A 16,915-nucleotide genomic window follows, 5' to 3' on the forward strand; every position below is an offset into this window, starting at 1 on the left:
ACATTGTACCTGCGGGGACACATGGAGGAGCTCGGGGCTGTTCTGGTGTGACTACTGCATCTAGCACAGGGGGTCCTGAATCTGTGCAGAATGCAATGAAATCTCAAAACTATCAAGTCATTCTGGAGCCAAATGTGTTGCCGAGTGTCAGAAAACAGTCTGAATCTCAGGTCATGGCTCCTCCAACAGGATAATGACCCAAAACAGCGAAAAACATTCAAGAATGGCTCAGAGCAAAGCATCAGACTCTTCTGAAGAGGCTTCTGTGACACTGATCTAACTCCTACAGAACATCAGTGGACAGAGCTGAGACCTGCGGTCTGGAGAAGACATCTCCACACCTGAGCCATGAGGAGCCAAAATACCTGTGGACGGGGGAAGAAGTCTCACTGAGAGGCATAGACCTCATCTATCTGCATTGATCACCTCAAAAGGTTGTGAAACAGAAATAAGTTATGGGAACCATCACTTGTGTCTAGGATGTTCTAATTTTTTTTATTTAATTTCTGTTGAACCAAAATTCAAAATCAAAAAAGCAAAATCTGATTCTCATTATTGATATTCCGTAAATTTACTTTGAAAACTACTTTTGTCAGTCACAAGTTATTTCATTGATCAGTGGTTTTTTTTTCAATTTTTTTTTAGCTTAATAGAAAAGCAACAACAATTTTTCCCTTGTGTGTAATGATGTAAATGGGAATAGAAATGGCTTTGGGATGAGACGATGTAAAAACCGGAAAAAAAGTTTAGTCTATAATTTTCAAGTAGTGATAATGTGCAAATATATAAAACATAAACGAGCAATAGAATATAACAATAAACAAGAAAAGATAATTGAGGCATTAACTAGAGTGTAAAAAACCAATTTTTTTCAAAAATTCTTCAGGAAATGGCAAAAAGAAAACCTTCCCAAAGAAGGACTGTTTCCTGAAGTGGTTTCCATTAACCCCTTCATGACCCAGCCTATTTTGACCTTAATGACCTGACCGTTTTTTGCAATTCTGACCAGTGTCCCTTTATGAGGTAATAACTCAGGAACGCTTCAACGGATCCTAGCGGTTCGGAGATTGTTTTTTCGTGACATATTGGGCTTCATGTTAGTGGTAAATTTAGGTCAATAAATTATGCGTTTATTTGTGATAAAAACGGAAATTTGGCGAAAATTTTGAAAATTTCGCAATTTTCACAATTTGAATTTTTATTCTGTTAAACCAGAGAGTTGTGACACAAAATAGTTAATAAATAACATTTCCCACAAGTCTACTTTACATCAGCACAATTTTGGAAACAAAATTTTTTTTTGCTAGGAAGTTATGAGTCAAAATTTGACCAGCGATTTCTCATTTTTACAACGAAATTTACAAAACCATTTTTTTTAGGGACCACCTCACATTTGAAGTCAGTTTACGGGATCTATATGGCTGAAAATACCCAAAAGTGACACCATTCTAAAAACTGCACCCCTCAAGGTGCACAAAACCACATTCAAGAAGTTTATTAACCCTTCAGGTACTTCACAGCAGCAGAAGCAACATGGAAGGAAAAAATGAACATTTAACTTTTTAGTCACAAAAATTATCTTTTAGCAACAATTTTTTTGATTTCACAATGGTAAAAGGAGAAACTGAACCATGAAAGTTGTCCAATTCGTCCTGAGTACGCTGATACCTCATATGTGGGGGTAAACCACTGTTTGGGCGCACGGCAGGCTTGGAAGGGAAGGAGCGCCATTTGACTTTTTGAATGGAAAATTGGCTGCACTCTTTAGCGGACACCATGTCGCGTTTGGAGAGCCCCTGTGTGCCTAAACATTGGAGCTCCCCCACAAGTGACCCCATTTTGGAAACTAGACCCCCCAAGGAACTTATCTAGATGCCTAGTGAGCACTTTAAACCCTCAGGTGCTTCACAAATTGATCTGTAAAAATGAAAAAGTACTTTTTATTCACAAAAAATTTATTCTCGCCTCAATTTTTTCATTTTCACATGGGCAGTAGGATAAAATGGATCCTAAAATTTGTTGGGCAATTTCTCCCGAGTACGCCGATACCTCATATGTGGGGGTAAACCACTGTTTGGGCACACGGCAGGGCTCGGAAGGGAAGGCGCGCCATTTGACTTTTTGAATGGAAAATTAGCTCAAATTGTTAGCGGACACCATGTCGCGTTTGGAGAGCCCCTGTGTGCCCAAACATTGGAGCTCCCCCACAAGTGACCCCATTTTGGAAACTAGACCCCCAAAGGAACTAATCTAGATGTGTGGTGAGGACTTTGAACCCCCAAGTGCTTCACAGAAGTTTATAACGCAGAGCCATGAAAATAAAAAAAATTATTTTCTCAAAAATGATCTTTTAGCCTGCAATTTTTTATTTTCCCAAGGGTAACAGGAGAAATTTGACCCCAAAAGTTGTTGTCGAGTTTCTCCTGAGTATGCTGGTACCCCCATATGTGGGGGTAAACAACTGTTTGGGCACACGTCGGGGCTTGGAAGTGAGGGAGCACCATTTGACTTTTTGAATACAAGATTGGCTGGAATCAATGGTGGCGCCATGTTGCGTTTGGAGACCCCTGATGTGCCTAAACAGTGGAAACCCCTCAATTCTACCTCCAACGCTAACCCCCCCACACCCCTAACTCTAATCCCAACTGTAGCCATAACCCCAACACACCCCTAACCACAACCCTAACCCCAACACACCTCTAACCCTAACCACAACCCTAATTCCAACCCTAACCCTAAGGCTATGTGCCCATGTTGCGGATTCGTGTGAGATTTTTCATCATTTTTAAAAAATCCGCGGGTAAAAGGCACTGCGTTTTACCTGCGGATTTACCGTGGATTTCCAGTGTTTTTTGTGCGGATTTCACCTGCGGATTCTTATTGAGGAGCAGGTGTAAAACGCCGAGGAATCCGCACAAAGAATTGGCATGCTGCGGAAAATACAACGCAGCGTTTCCGCGTGGTATTTTCCGCACCATGGGCACAGCGGATTTGGTTTTCCATATGTTTACATGGTACTGTAAACCTGATGGAACACTGCTGCGAATCCGCAGCCAAATCCGCACCGTGTGCACATGGCCTAATTCTAAAGGTATGTGCACACGCTGCGGAAAACGCTGTGGATCCGCAGCAGTTTCCCATGAGTTTACAGTTCAATGTAAACCTATGGAAAACAAAAATCGCTGTACACATGCTGCAGAAAAACTGCACGGAAATGCAGCGGTTTACATTCCACAGCATGTCACTTCTTTCTGCGGATTCCACAGCGGTTTTACAACTGCTCCAATAGAAAATCGCAGTTGTAAAACCGCAGTGAAATGCGCAGAAAAACCGTGGTAAATCCGCCATAAATCCGCAGTGGTTTAGCACTGCGGATTTATCAAATCCGCAGCGGAAAAATCTGCAGAGGACCAGACTACGTGTGCACATACCGAAACCCTAACCCTAATTCTTACCCCAACCTTAGTGGAAGAAAAAAAAATATCTTTATTTTATTATTGTCCCTACCTATGGGGGTGACAAAGGGGGGGGGGGTCATTCAGTATTTTTTTTATTTTGATCGCTGCGATAGGTTTTATCGCAGTGATCAAAATGCACTTGAAACGAATCTGCCGACCGGCAGATTCGGCGGGCGCACTGCACATGCGCCCGCCATTTTGGAAGATGGCGGCGCCCAGGAAAGAAGATGGACGGACCACGGGAGGCTCGGTAAGTATGATGGGGTGGGGGGGAGCACGGGGTGGTGGATCGGAGCATGGGGGGGGGAATCGGAGCACGGGGGGGTGGATCGGAGCACGGGGGGGGTGCATTGGAGCATCGGGGGGTGGATCGGAGTGCAGGGGGGGTGGTTGGAGCACGGGGGGGTGGTTGGAGCACGGGGGGGGGTGATTGGAGCACGGGGGTGAGCGGACAGGAGGACGGAGGGGAGCGGAGCAGTGTAAAGGACTGATCGGTGGCTTGGGGGGGCGAGGGGTGGGGTGGGGGCACATCAGTGTTTCCAGCCATGGCCGATGTTATTGCAGCATCGGCCATGGCTGGATTGTAATATTTCACCAGTTATAATAGGTGAAATATTACAAATCGCTCTGATTGGCAGTTTCACTTTCAACAGCCAATCAGAGCGATTGTAGCCACGGAGGGGGGGGGGGTTAAGCCACCCCCCCTGGGCTAAACTACCACTCCCCCTGTCCCTGCAGATCGGGTGAAATGGGAGTTAACCCTTTCACCAGATCTGCAGGGACGCGATCATTCTGTGACAGCATATGCGTCACAGGTCGGATTGGCACCGACTTTCATGACGCATACGCTGTGTCACAGGTCGGGAAGGGGTTAATACCGCCTCTAAAAAATCAACAAAAATCCATGGTGCATACACCCTGAGGGGGTTATTTGGCATGAGAAAGTCGAGAAACTCCTTATGAGACCAATGAAATGTCCAACTTGTTGCTACGTCCAAGCGTTGCTATAGTCTATCATTTCAGCTCCCTGGTCTTGGTATCCTATTTGCAAAGTTTTTATATTCTATAGCCTTGTGACACCAGGAGCAATGGTAAAAAATAATCCCAAATTTAGCAAAATCAAATGATGATAGTTCTTTCTTGACATCAGATACTTTTTTATTTTTTAGATTTTTATTTTTATAAAAATCTCCACTTTATCTCTTTTAGTCTATGAATCATTTTTACCTTTAGAGCTTTCGTCCTTACCCCGAACAGCAGAGGGTTGAAAAGCGGTGGTAACACCAGGGAGGGTGTAGACAGAAGGATGTGACCGCTAATGGGGAGATTGGCGCTACCCACTCTGTATCGAATGAAGACGAATATGAATCCCACTAGAAAGATGGAGAAGTTGATTAGATGGGTGAAGAGCGTGTGCATGGCCTTCCGACTGGACTCTCGTGATAACTTATGACAAACAAGATAGATCCGAATGTATGAGAAAATGATGAATATGGTGGAGAAGAGGAACAAGGCAACGGTCATGATTGTCCCATAAATGTTATTAATGAAAGTGTTGATGCACGCCAAAATAAATATAGACATGTTGTCGCAAAAGATATTTTTGATTTGTGTCCCACATAGAGGAACCCTTACAGTCAGGAGTAAGGCCACCATTATCACGGTGAAGGAGGACACTAGAGACCAGACTAGAAGATGAGTGGCCTTCTTGTTGGTCATCAGAGTTATGTACTGTAAGGGATGATGCACGGCCAGATACTGGTCGTAGGCCATAATAGTAAAGGTCAAGATTTCATAGTAGGCATAAATTGTGACAGCCAAAGATTGGACTAGACAACCATTGTAGGAGATGGTCTTTGAAGACGTCAACAGGTCTATCAAAAGCTTTGGGAAGAATGAGCAGCTCCCGAAGATGCCATTGCAGATGAGATTACATATGAGGATGTACATAGGTTTATGGAGACTTTCCTCCGTCAGGACCAGATGCACAATGAAGGTACTCAAGCCTATGGTGGTGTAGTACACAACCAGAGACAAGACACAGTAGAGGAATCTATGATCTTCCATCTCCACGAGACCCAAGAGTTCAAAGCTGGTTTTGATTGAAGATCTGTTTTCCATCTTTGCAAATTAGCTTGACTCAATCTGATGAGGATGAGATATGGAGCAAAATTACACCATGAAAAACCTTTACATACATTTTTTCTCATTTTATCAAGGTTTGATAATAGTAGATCTGAATTTGTGACACTGAAATATATCTTATGAGGGGATAGTGACTTCTTTCTCATCCACCTACAGACTCTATAAGTTTTCAGAAACTTACAGTAACAGCAGGAGGGAGATGCAGCTGAAGTATCTCTGCACACAAAACTGCATGCTGTGAGAGGGGAGGAGGAGCTGCAGTGTAGAAATCTCTGATAGGTTAAGACACCACAGAATAGCTCTGACATCGTCCCTGGAAGAACTTGATTACTCAGCAGGTATGGAGACAAAAAACAAATCTCTTAAAGGGGTCACTGGAGACCTTTTGATGTACATCTATAGTTGCATTGTAGTCCGGGGCAATTTCCTCCATACCGCCATAAATTCTAATCCCCCAATGGTCTTTTAGAAGTTTTTCTCCTTTTAACTACTTGGCTCAAAATAACATACAAGTGCATCACTGTGCAGTAGCAGTTCCCATGCAATTACCTCAGGTCGCCAATGACAGCCAAGCTCCTGCTTCAACATCAAAGATAATTTTAATCCTGGCCGTTTAACCCATTGTACACTGATCAATAGCCGCTTCAGGATCTACACGCTTAGAGGACCCTTCCACTTTTTCCTGTCAGCCTCAGCAATCGTGGGATGCCCTCTGGTTGCTGTAGCATATTCACTCCTAAAATTAAAAAGCTCTATCCCATATATCGATAGGGAACACTTCTCTACACTAAGTGTTCCATAGCGCCCATTCATGAGAATGCATAATAAAGGATCTTTGACCGGAAAATCTGGACTTCTCAAGATGCTACCAGGGCAATGCCAGAGCAAGCACCATATTGACATCCCTGCATCAGTTAGAACCGGAGTGAGCAGACGGACTCATCTCATGGCTGCTTACTTGACTATTTAAATTGGATTACTTACCTAACATCTCGATGAGCGAATCTGACAAGTTTTAAATTCGACAGATCACTCGAAATTGTCCAGGAAATTAAATTTGAATTGAATGTTCCTTTTATACATTGGCCGCCCTCCAGATCTCAGGGTGAATAATAAGACCTTTCCACTCACACGTCCCGCCAATTCAGCCCATCTTATGGTCCTCCGCTCCACATCTCCTTTCCTAGTCGTGTTCTAGTTTTGGATAATGCACATTGTTACGTCAGAGGCCTACTCGCTATTGGAAGCCCTGGCACAGAGACACGGTGTGAAGAAGGAATAATGAGGCCAGAGAGCGCTGCATAGAAGACCAGATTCGGTGGTGGGACTGATGATTGGTGAAGTTTTTTTTAATTAACTAATTTCTTGGCTCTGTACATCCCCAATATACGACTTCCACACTTTGCGGAATTCATCTGACGTGAAACACTAAAAAAAATTGGACTTAAGATAAATTGATTTATTTATAAAATTCCAAGTAAATTCAATTCACACCGAACCGGCTCACTCTCGACACTAGACTTCCACTCTCTAGACTCACTAGACTCACACTCTCTGGACTCTCTAGACTCACACTCTCTGGACTCAATCAATAGACTAACTCTGGAATTTCTAGACTCTCGCTCTCTAGACTCACTCTCCAGACTCTCTAGACTAGACTCTCACTCTCTAGATCTAGATGAGCATTGTGAGCTGCTGCTCATGAGTGCATTGTTTTTGACCGACCCCAATTTAAAGCATCAAGAAGAAAATACCATAAAGTTCAACATTATGAACCATCAATATTTTGATCTTTGTCACTCTTCAACCTTTACATCCACATTCCCAATAAGTGGTCAAAATGCAGATACCGTTGACTACCCTTCTTCATAGCTTACCAATGTTGTAGGACAGGTATGGGCCAGGAGCCACATAATATCTATGTGAACCCGTCCTGTTATGGCCTCCTCTGTGTAACTTTCTGCCTTCCTAGCTTCATCTTATATTATTACTAAATGTCTCTAGAAAGAATCTATAGTAGTGCCTCAAAGACCACACTCCCATAGCATATAATCAACAACGTCCATGCTAGTATCATAGCCCATGGACAAAAAGTGATAAGGCAACGTAAGATGTAAATTTATAAAAAGTTATATCTTTATTATAAACAAAAAACAAAGATAAAAGGAGAGACCAAAAACAGTGACAGGGCTAAAAGAAAACCTCCGTAGGGAAGGATCAATAGTATGACGGACGCAAATACACTGTTAAATCACTGGCAGTATATAGTACAAAAATACATAAAAATATGCTAATGCTCAAATATTGAAATAACTGCGAGTGATCCAACAACAAGTATATAACACAGGCGGATACTCAATCTCCTCAGTCCACTTGCCGATACGAGACTATAATATAATATATACATATACAATGTCATAGGTGTACTAAATGGAAAACTGAAAAAATATAAGTCCAAGCCAAAAAAACGGTCATAAACGAAATACAAACGCGGTACTATAGTATACAAAAAAAGGGGGGTGCAAATACCACAATATTAATACCGCAGTTATATCGCAATGATAGATGAGCCAGTGGCAATATAGATAAACCTAGTGGCTAGACAAACATCAGTACCGGCAAATAAATCCGGCCACAGACAAAGTCCAAGCGCAAGTGCCGGCAAGTAGGCAAAAGTATAGGAGAGCTTACCGCTAAATTAAGATGCGTCCGGTGTCCTTCACGCCTGCCCGACGGGCGCCGTTTCGCTGCTCGCTTCTTCAAAGTAGCCACCTTTTGCTTTGATGACTGCTTTGCACACTCTTGGCATTCTCTTGATGAGCTTCAGGAGGTAGTCACCGGGAATGGTCTTCTAACAATCTTGAAGGAGTTCCCAGAGATGCTTAGCACTTGTTGGCCCTTTTGCCTTCACTCTGCGGTCCAGCTCACCCCAAACCATCTCGATTGGGTTCAGGTCTGGTGACTGTGGAGGCCAGGTCATCTGGTGTAGCACCCCATCACTCTCCTTCCTGGTCAAATAGCCCTTACACAACCTGGAGGTATGTTTGGGGGTCATTGTCCTGTTGAAAAATAAATAATGGTCCAACTAAACGCAAACCGGATGGAATAGCATGCCGCTGCAGTGTCACCAGCAAAGCCCCCCCACACCATCACACCTCCTCCTCCATGCTTCACGGTGGGAACCAGGCATGTAGAGACCTTTTCTGCGTCACACAAAGACACTGTGGTTGGAACCAAAGATCTCAAATTTGGACTCATCAGACCAAAGCACATATTTCCACTGGTCTAATGTCCATTCCTGTTTTCTTTAGCCCAAACAAGTCTCTTCTGTTTGTTGCCTGTCCTTAGCAGTGGTTTCCTAGCAGCTATTTTACCATGAAGGCCTGCTGCACAAAGTCTCCTCTTAACAGTTGTTGTGATGTGTCTGCTGCTAGAACTCTGTGTGGCATTGACCTGGTCTCTAATCTGAGCTGCTGTTAACCTGCGATTTCTGAGGCTGGTGACTCGGATAAACTTATCCTCAGAAGCAGAGGCGACTCTTGGTCTTCCTTTCCTGGGGCGGTCCTCATGTGAGCTAGTTTCTTTATAGCGCTTGATGGTTTTTCCCTGCCAGAGAGCGGAGCCAAGCCATGTCTTTAAATGAGAAGGTATGTCCAAACTTTTGGTCTGTACTGTAGGTCATGACCTTTGTGAGAGCTGCAGTCTAAGGACAGATGTTAAGTTACTGCTGGTCATACATCCATACATATACATATTTCACTACAGCCCCCAACTCAGGACAAATAAAATTCCTGAATAAATGAATGAGAAAAATAGGAATGTACCCTTAGAATTTTAGGGGACTTTTAACACTATTCCTGATAACCTTGGACTCAACAGCTTCCTCCAGAGTTAACTAAATGGCAATAATTGGTAAATGCGTGAATGTTCGATGTGTTCCGCTGCTTAAACACTTCTTCAAGGGAATACACTTTTTATTCAAACCCACACAAATCCTCTTCCAGAATTGACCTTTTCCTAACGGATATCTCCTCTCTTCAAAGATTCCCAGAATCTACAATCGGTAATATAACATGGTCGGATCATGCCCCTATAACCTGAAAAATCAACTCCCTTAAATAATTTTGGGAATGGAAAGTAAATTCCTTTATTCTTAATTGTCCCTCCTATAAAAAAATGAAAAAGCAAATTGAATTGTATTTTAAAGAAAATTCCACCTCTAATTTATGGAACTTTCACAATGCAATGGTACCCTCAATCAACTCCCAAAAAATCAGTGAAAGAAAAACTGCACAGTCAAGACTGCTGCTGGCCAAAGCCAAAGTTGGGGCTGAGGATGCAGTGCTTGTCATAGTTGCGTGATGCAACTTTGTGTCTGTGTGGGAAGCTGCAACGTAACCTCATCTTCCTCCTCCACCTCCTCTGGTGAGCTACTCAGCTGCATACCTCTGGGTTCACAACACGTGAGAGCTACAATCTCATAGTCATCCTCTCTATTCTCACACTCGTCACCCTGAGAGTCACCCTCAACCTCTTCCTGCCCTGAAACCACAGTACAGTTCGCGTACACCTACGGTATCAGAGTCTTATGAGGATCACCTCCTCCTTTGGTGGTTAACATCTGGCGATGAGGGTATGGATTCTTCTTGGACTCTACTTCGTTCGCCCACGAATCCAACATGAAAAAAATGTGGACATTGGTGCAGATGCTTTCCTCCTCTGGATTCTGTGATTCTTCAGAGCAGACCTCTGATGCCCATGTAATAGGATGTGTGAACAGCCCTGCAGAATGGCCCATCTGAGGTTTCCCACAGTCAGTTGGGCGTTTGAAAATTTTTGACGTTGCGGGGGGAAACAAGCGTGTTCGGGGTGTCACCTTTGAGGATTGTACAGTTTGTGATGTTAAGGTGGAAAAAGAGGAGAGGCCACTTGATCAAGCGCTTACCATCCACTGGAGCACATGCTCTTTCTGAGCTTCATCTACAAGGTGTATCACTGTGCAGCGGCCTGAGGGACCAGTCATCAGTCTGCATTATGAATATCTAATCTGAACACAACATACACCAACCCCGCCTTAAGGCAAAAGAATCTAATTAACACAAAACTAAAAATAAAGATTATGAAACAGCCACAAGATGGATTTCATCAACCAAGGTATCATTTTATTCAGTATAACGGCGCCGACCTGACACTGTGTGTAGGTTACTGTGCACAATCCTGCTGACAGGGGCACTTTAATGAAATTTTCGGGAGCTCAACATTTTTCCCCAAAGCTGATAGTTAACCTCATCACTTCATCCTCGACCATTACTCATGGTGGCTGCTTTACCCAAGCTCTGTGTGTGTTTCAGTTCTTGCCTTATCTGAAACGACCACTTTCACCATAATGGCGTTTGACCGATATTTGGCCATTTGTCATCCACTGAGATATAGCATCTTAACAACTCATTAGAAGGTTACAAACCTTCTTGTGCTCATTTCAGTTATACTCAAATAGAAAGTCTCCGGGGAATCTCGCCAGAGATCCGTCCACACCCTGGTCACCCATCTACTCAACTTTTCTGTCTTTTTAATTGGAGTCCTATTTATTTTCATCAAGTATTGGCTGAGCAATATAAAGCTCCAGGTTATCATCCATGTCCTCTCAAGCACGTCCCTCATTATTCCACCATCGTTCAACCAATCCTGCCGACTCAAACTGCAAAAATTTTCCCGGATCCGCGCATTCCTTGACCAAGACACCACAAAAACACTTGTGCACACCCTTATCATCTCCCGCCTCAACCACTGCAACCTCCTACTTTCTGGCCTCCCCTCTGGCATCACTCCAATCCATCCTACACTCTGCTGCCCAACTAATCTACCTGTCTCCCCGCTATTCCCCAGCCTCTCCTCTCTGCCAAGCCCTTCACTGGCTTCCTATTCCAATAGATTCAATTCAATCCAATGCAAATCGAAGTTACTGGCAACATTCAAGTAATTTGTCAAAATCATGCATGTGCCATCCGATTTTTTTTCTCGCACACATCTCAAAAGGAAGCAGGAAATTTCATCAGCCAAGTATAGTAAATTCGCAGCCAGAACTCTCAGAATAAATAGACGCAATATAGACAGATAATAGATAAAATAGATCTGTAGGATAGATGTCGTGTAGATATAGAATTTAGATATAGAATTTCATAAGCCCCCTACATATGATAATGAAGCACCCTTTATTGCTTTTCATGTGTCCCTAAAGGGTGTTTAGTTCTATTAAACCTATTCAATAAATAAATAAAAACATGATGTGGTGTCCCCCCCCCTATTTTTTAACAACCAGCTAAGGGAAAGTAGACAGCTAGGAGCTTATATTATCAGTCTGGAAAGAGACATAATCATTGACCTTCTCAGACTATTAATATCATCCCACAGCTGTCTGTATTGCCTTTGCTAGTGATAAAAAAATGGGGAGAACCTAAAAAAATCATGTCGGGTCTCCTTCCACTTTTGATAACCAGCAAAGGCAAAGCAGACAGCTGTGAGATGATATTAATAGGCTGGCAAGGTCCATGGTTATCTGACCTTTCCCAGACTGATGATATAAGCCACCCCAGAATTGGCACATCCATCGGCTTTTGCTGATTGCCCTAGCGCAATGGCAGTCAGGGTAATAGTTTATGTGGTTGATGTAAGCTTTGTAAAGTCAGCTGGCATCAAGCCCAGGGGTTAGTAATGGAGAGGCATCTATCAGACACCCCCATTACTAACCTACTAATTTAAAAGAAAAGCAAACACAGAAAATTTGTTTATTTAAAAACAAACACTCCCCCCACACCGCTTTCATCAGTTTAATACAAAAACATAAAAAAACATGAAAAGTAGTCCAAAAATGGGAGCTTGGAAGACATAAAAAGAGAGAATTCAATAAATAAGACAAGAAACGCTCCCTGTTATGAAAGGCAATTTAGTATCACAATGGACATAGCGGTCAGAGCACATACAGTGATCTGACAATAACCCAAAATAATAGAACGAGCTCTGAGACGTGGGAACTCTGCAGACCGCAATCCCTAATCCTCTCCAAACAACACTAGAGGCAGCCGTGGATTGCGCCTAACGCTCCCTGTGCAACTCGGCACAGCCAGAGAAACTAACTAGCCTGAAGATAGAAAATAAGCCTACCTTGCCTCAGAGAAATACCCCAAAGGAAAAGGCAGCCCCCCACATATAATGACTGTGAGTTAAGATGAAAAGACAAACGTAGGGATGAAATAGATTCAGCAAAGTGAGGCCCGACTTTCTTAACAGAGCGAGGATAGGAAAGATAACTTTGCGGTCTACACAAAATCCTAAAGAAAACCACGCAAAGGGGGCAAAAAGACCCTCCGTACCGAACTAACGGCATGGAGGTACACCCTTTGCGTCCCAGAGCTTCCAGCAAAACAATTAGACAAGCTGGACAGAAAAAATAGCAAACGAATAGCAAAGAAGAACTTAGCTATGCAGAGCAGCAGGCCACAGGAATGATCCAGGGAAAAACAAGTCCAACACTGGAACATTGACAGGAAGCCAGGATCAAAGCATTAGGTGGAGTTAAGTAGAGAAGCACCTAACGACCTCACCAGATCACCTGAGGGAGGAAACTCAGAAGCCGCAGTACCACTTTCCTCCACAAACGGAAGCTCCCAGAGAGAATCAGCCGAAGTACCACTTGTGACCACAGGAGGGAGCTCTGCCACAGAATTCACAACAGTACCCCCCCCTTGAGGAGGGGTCACCGAACCCTCACCAGAGCCCCCAGGCCGACCAGGATGAGCCACATGAAGGCACGAACAAGATCGGGAGCATGGACATCAGAGGCAAAAACCCAGGAATTATCTTCCTGAGCATAACCCTTCCATTTAACCAGATACTGGAGTTTCCGTCTTGAAACACGAGAATCCAAAATCTTCTCCACAATATACTCCAATTCCCCCTCCACCAAAACCGGGGCAGGAGGGTCAACAGATGGAACCATAGGTGCCACGTATCTCCGCAACAATGACCTATGGAATACGTTATGTATGGAAAAAGAATCTGGGAGGGTCAGACGAAAAGACACAGGATTAAGAACCTCAGAAATTCTATACGGACCAATGAAACGAGGTTTAAACTTAGGAGAGGAAACCTTCATAGGAATATGACAAGAAGATAACCAAACCAGATCCCCAACACGAAGTCGGGGACCCACACGGCGTCTGCGATTAGCGAAACGTTGAGCCTTCTCCTGGGACAAGGTCAAATTGTCCACTACATGAGTCCAAATCTGCTGCAACCTGTCCACCACAGTATCCACACCAGGACAGTCCGAAGACTCAACTTGTCCTGAAGAGAAACGAGGATGGAACCCAGAATTGCAGAAAAATGGTGAAACCAAGGTAGCCGAGCTGGCCCGATTATTAAGGGCGAACTCAGCCAAAGGCAAAAAGGACACCCAGTCATCCTGATCTGCAGAAACAAAGCATCTCAGATATGCTTCCAAGGTCTGATTGGTTCGTTCGGTCTGGCCATTAGTCTGAGGATGGAAAGCCGAGGAAAAAGACAAGTCAATGCCCATCCTACCACAAAAGGCTCGCCAAAACCTCGAAACAAACTGGGAACCTCTGTCAGAAACGATATTCTCCGGAATGCCATGTAAACGAACCACATGCTGGAAGAACAATGGCACCAAATCAGAGGAGGAAGGTAATTTAGACAAGGGTACCAGATGGACCATCTTAGAAAAGCGATCACAGACCACCCAAATGACTGACATCTTTTGAGAAACGGGAAGATCTGAAATAAAATCCATAGAGATATGTGTCCAAGGCCTCTTCGGGACCGGCAAGGGCAAAAGTAACCCACTGGCACGAGAACAGCAGGGCTTAGCCCGAGCACAAATCCCACAGGACTGCACAAAAGCACGCACATCCCGCGACAGAGACGGCCACCAAAAGGATCTAGCCACTAACTCTCTGGTACCAAAGATTCCAGGATGACCAGCCAACACCGAACAATGAACCTCAGAGATAACTTTATTGGTCCACCTATCAGGGACAAACAGTCTCTCCGCTGGACAACAATCAGGTTTATTAGCCTGAAATTTTTGCAGCACCCGCCGCAAATCAGGGGAGATGGCAGACACAATTACTCCTTCCTTGAGGATACCCGCCGGCTCAGACAAACCCGGAGAGTCGGGCACAAAACTCCTAGACAGAGCATCCGCCTTCACATTTTTAGAGCCCGAAAGGTACGAAATCACAAAGTCAAAACGGGCAAAAAAACAGCGACCAACGAGCCTGTCTAGGACTCAACCGCTTAGCAGACTCGAGATAAGTCAAGTTCTTATGATCAGTCAATACCACCACGCGATGCTTAGCTCCTTCAAGCCAATGACGCCATTCCTCGAATGCCCACTTCATGGCCAGCAACTCTCGGTTGCCCACATCATAATTTCGCTCAGCAGGCGAAATCTTCCTGGAAAAAAAAGCGCATGGTTTCATCACTGAGCAATCAGAACCTCTCTGCGACAAAACAGCCCCTGCCCCAATCTCAGAAGCATCAACCTCGACCTGGAACGGAAGAGAAACATCTGGTTGACACTACACAGGGGCAGAAGAAAAACGACGCTTCAACTCTTGAAAAGCTTCCACAGCAGCAGAAGACCAATTGACCACATCAGCACCCTTCTTGGTCAAATCGGTCAATGGTTTGACAATACTAGAAAAATTGCAGATGAAGCGACGATAAAAATTAGCAAAGCCCAGGAACTTTTGCAGACTTTTCAGAGATGTCGGCTGAGTCCAATCATGGATGGCTTGGACCTTAACAGGATCCATCTCGATAGTAGAAGGGGAATAGATGAACCCCAAAAATGAAACTTTCTGCACACCAAAGAGACACTTTGATCCCTTCACAAACAAAGAATTAGCACGCAGGACCTGAAAAACCGTTCTGACCTGCTTCACATGAGACTCCCAATCATCCGAGAAGATCAAAATGTCATCCAAGTACACAATCAGGAATTTATCCAGGTACTCTCGGAAGATGTCATGCATAAAGGACTGAAACACTGATGGAGCATTGGCAAGTCTGAATGGCATCACTAGATACTCAAAATGACCCTCGGGCGTATTAAATGCAGTTTTCCATTCATCGCCTCGCCTGATTCGCACCAGATTATACGCACCACGAAGATCTATCTTGGTGAACCAACTAGCCCCCTTAATCCGAGCAAACAAATCAGATAACAATGGCAAGGGGTACTGAAATTTAACCGTGATCTTATTTAGAAGGCGGTAATCTATACAAGGTCTCAGTGAACCATCCTTCTTGGCTACAAAAAAGAACCCTGCTCCTAATGGTGACGATGACGGGCGAATATGCCCCTTCTCCAGGGATTCCTTCACATAACTGCGCATAGCGGTGTGCTCAGGCATGGATAAATTAAACAGTCGACCTTTTGGGAATTTACTACCAGGAATCAAATTGATAGCACAATCACAATCCCTATGCGGAGGTAGGGTATCGGACTTGGGCTCATCAAATACATCCCGGTAATCAGACAAGAACTCTGGAACCTCAGAAGGGGTGGATGATGAAATTGACAGAAATGGAACATCACCATGTACCCCCTGACAACCCCAGCTGGACACCGACATGGATTTCCAATCTAATACTGGATTATGGGCTTGTAGCCATGGCAACCCCAACACGACCACATCATGCAGATTATGCAACACCAGAAAGCGAATAACCTCCTGATGTGCAGGAGCCATGCACATGGTCAGCTGGGTCCAGTACTGAGGCTTATTCTTGGCCAAAGGCGTGGCATTAATTCCTCTCAATGGAATAGGACACTGCAAGGGCTCCAAGAAAAACCCACAACGCTTAGCATACTCCAAGTCCATCAAATTCAGGGCAGCGCCTGAATCCACAAATGCCATGACAGAATACGATGACAAAGAGCAGATCAAGGTAACGGACAGAAGAAATTTTGACTGTACCGTACCAATGGTGGCAGACCTAGCGAACCGCTTAGTGCGCTTAGGACAATCAGTGGAATCAGTGGACATGAGTGGAATCACCACAGTAGAAACACAGCCCATTCAGACGTCTGTGTTCTTGCCGTTTAACTCTGGTCAAAGTCCTATCGCACTGCATAGGCTCAGGTTTAAGCTCAGGTAATACCGCCAAATGGTGCACAGATTTACGCTCACGCAAGCGTCGACCGATCTGAATGGCCAAAGACATAGACTCATTCAAACCAGCAGGCATAGGAAATCCTACCATGACATCCTTAAGTGCTTCAGAGA

General features: G+C 44.2%; 1 protein-coding gene across 1 annotated transcript; it reads right to left on the reverse strand.

Annotated features, from left to right (window-relative positions):
* Positions 1–4,637: 4,637 nt before the first annotated feature.
* On the reverse strand, positions 4,638–5,579 carry LOC138671817 (olfactory receptor 52E8-like). Its single transcript, XM_069759952.1, has one exon. The coding sequence runs from the start codon at positions 5,577–5,579 to the stop codon at positions 4,638–4,640; it is 942 nt and encodes a 313-aa protein (XP_069616053.1).
* Positions 5,580–16,915: the final 11,336 nt, after the last annotated feature.

The sequence above is a fragment of the Ranitomeya imitator genome, chromosome 3 (assembly GCF_032444005.1).
Source record: "Ranitomeya imitator isolate aRanImi1 chromosome 3, aRanImi1.pri, whole genome shotgun sequence".
NCBI classification, from domain to species: Eukaryota; Metazoa; Chordata; class Amphibia; order Anura; family Dendrobatidae; genus Ranitomeya; species Ranitomeya imitator.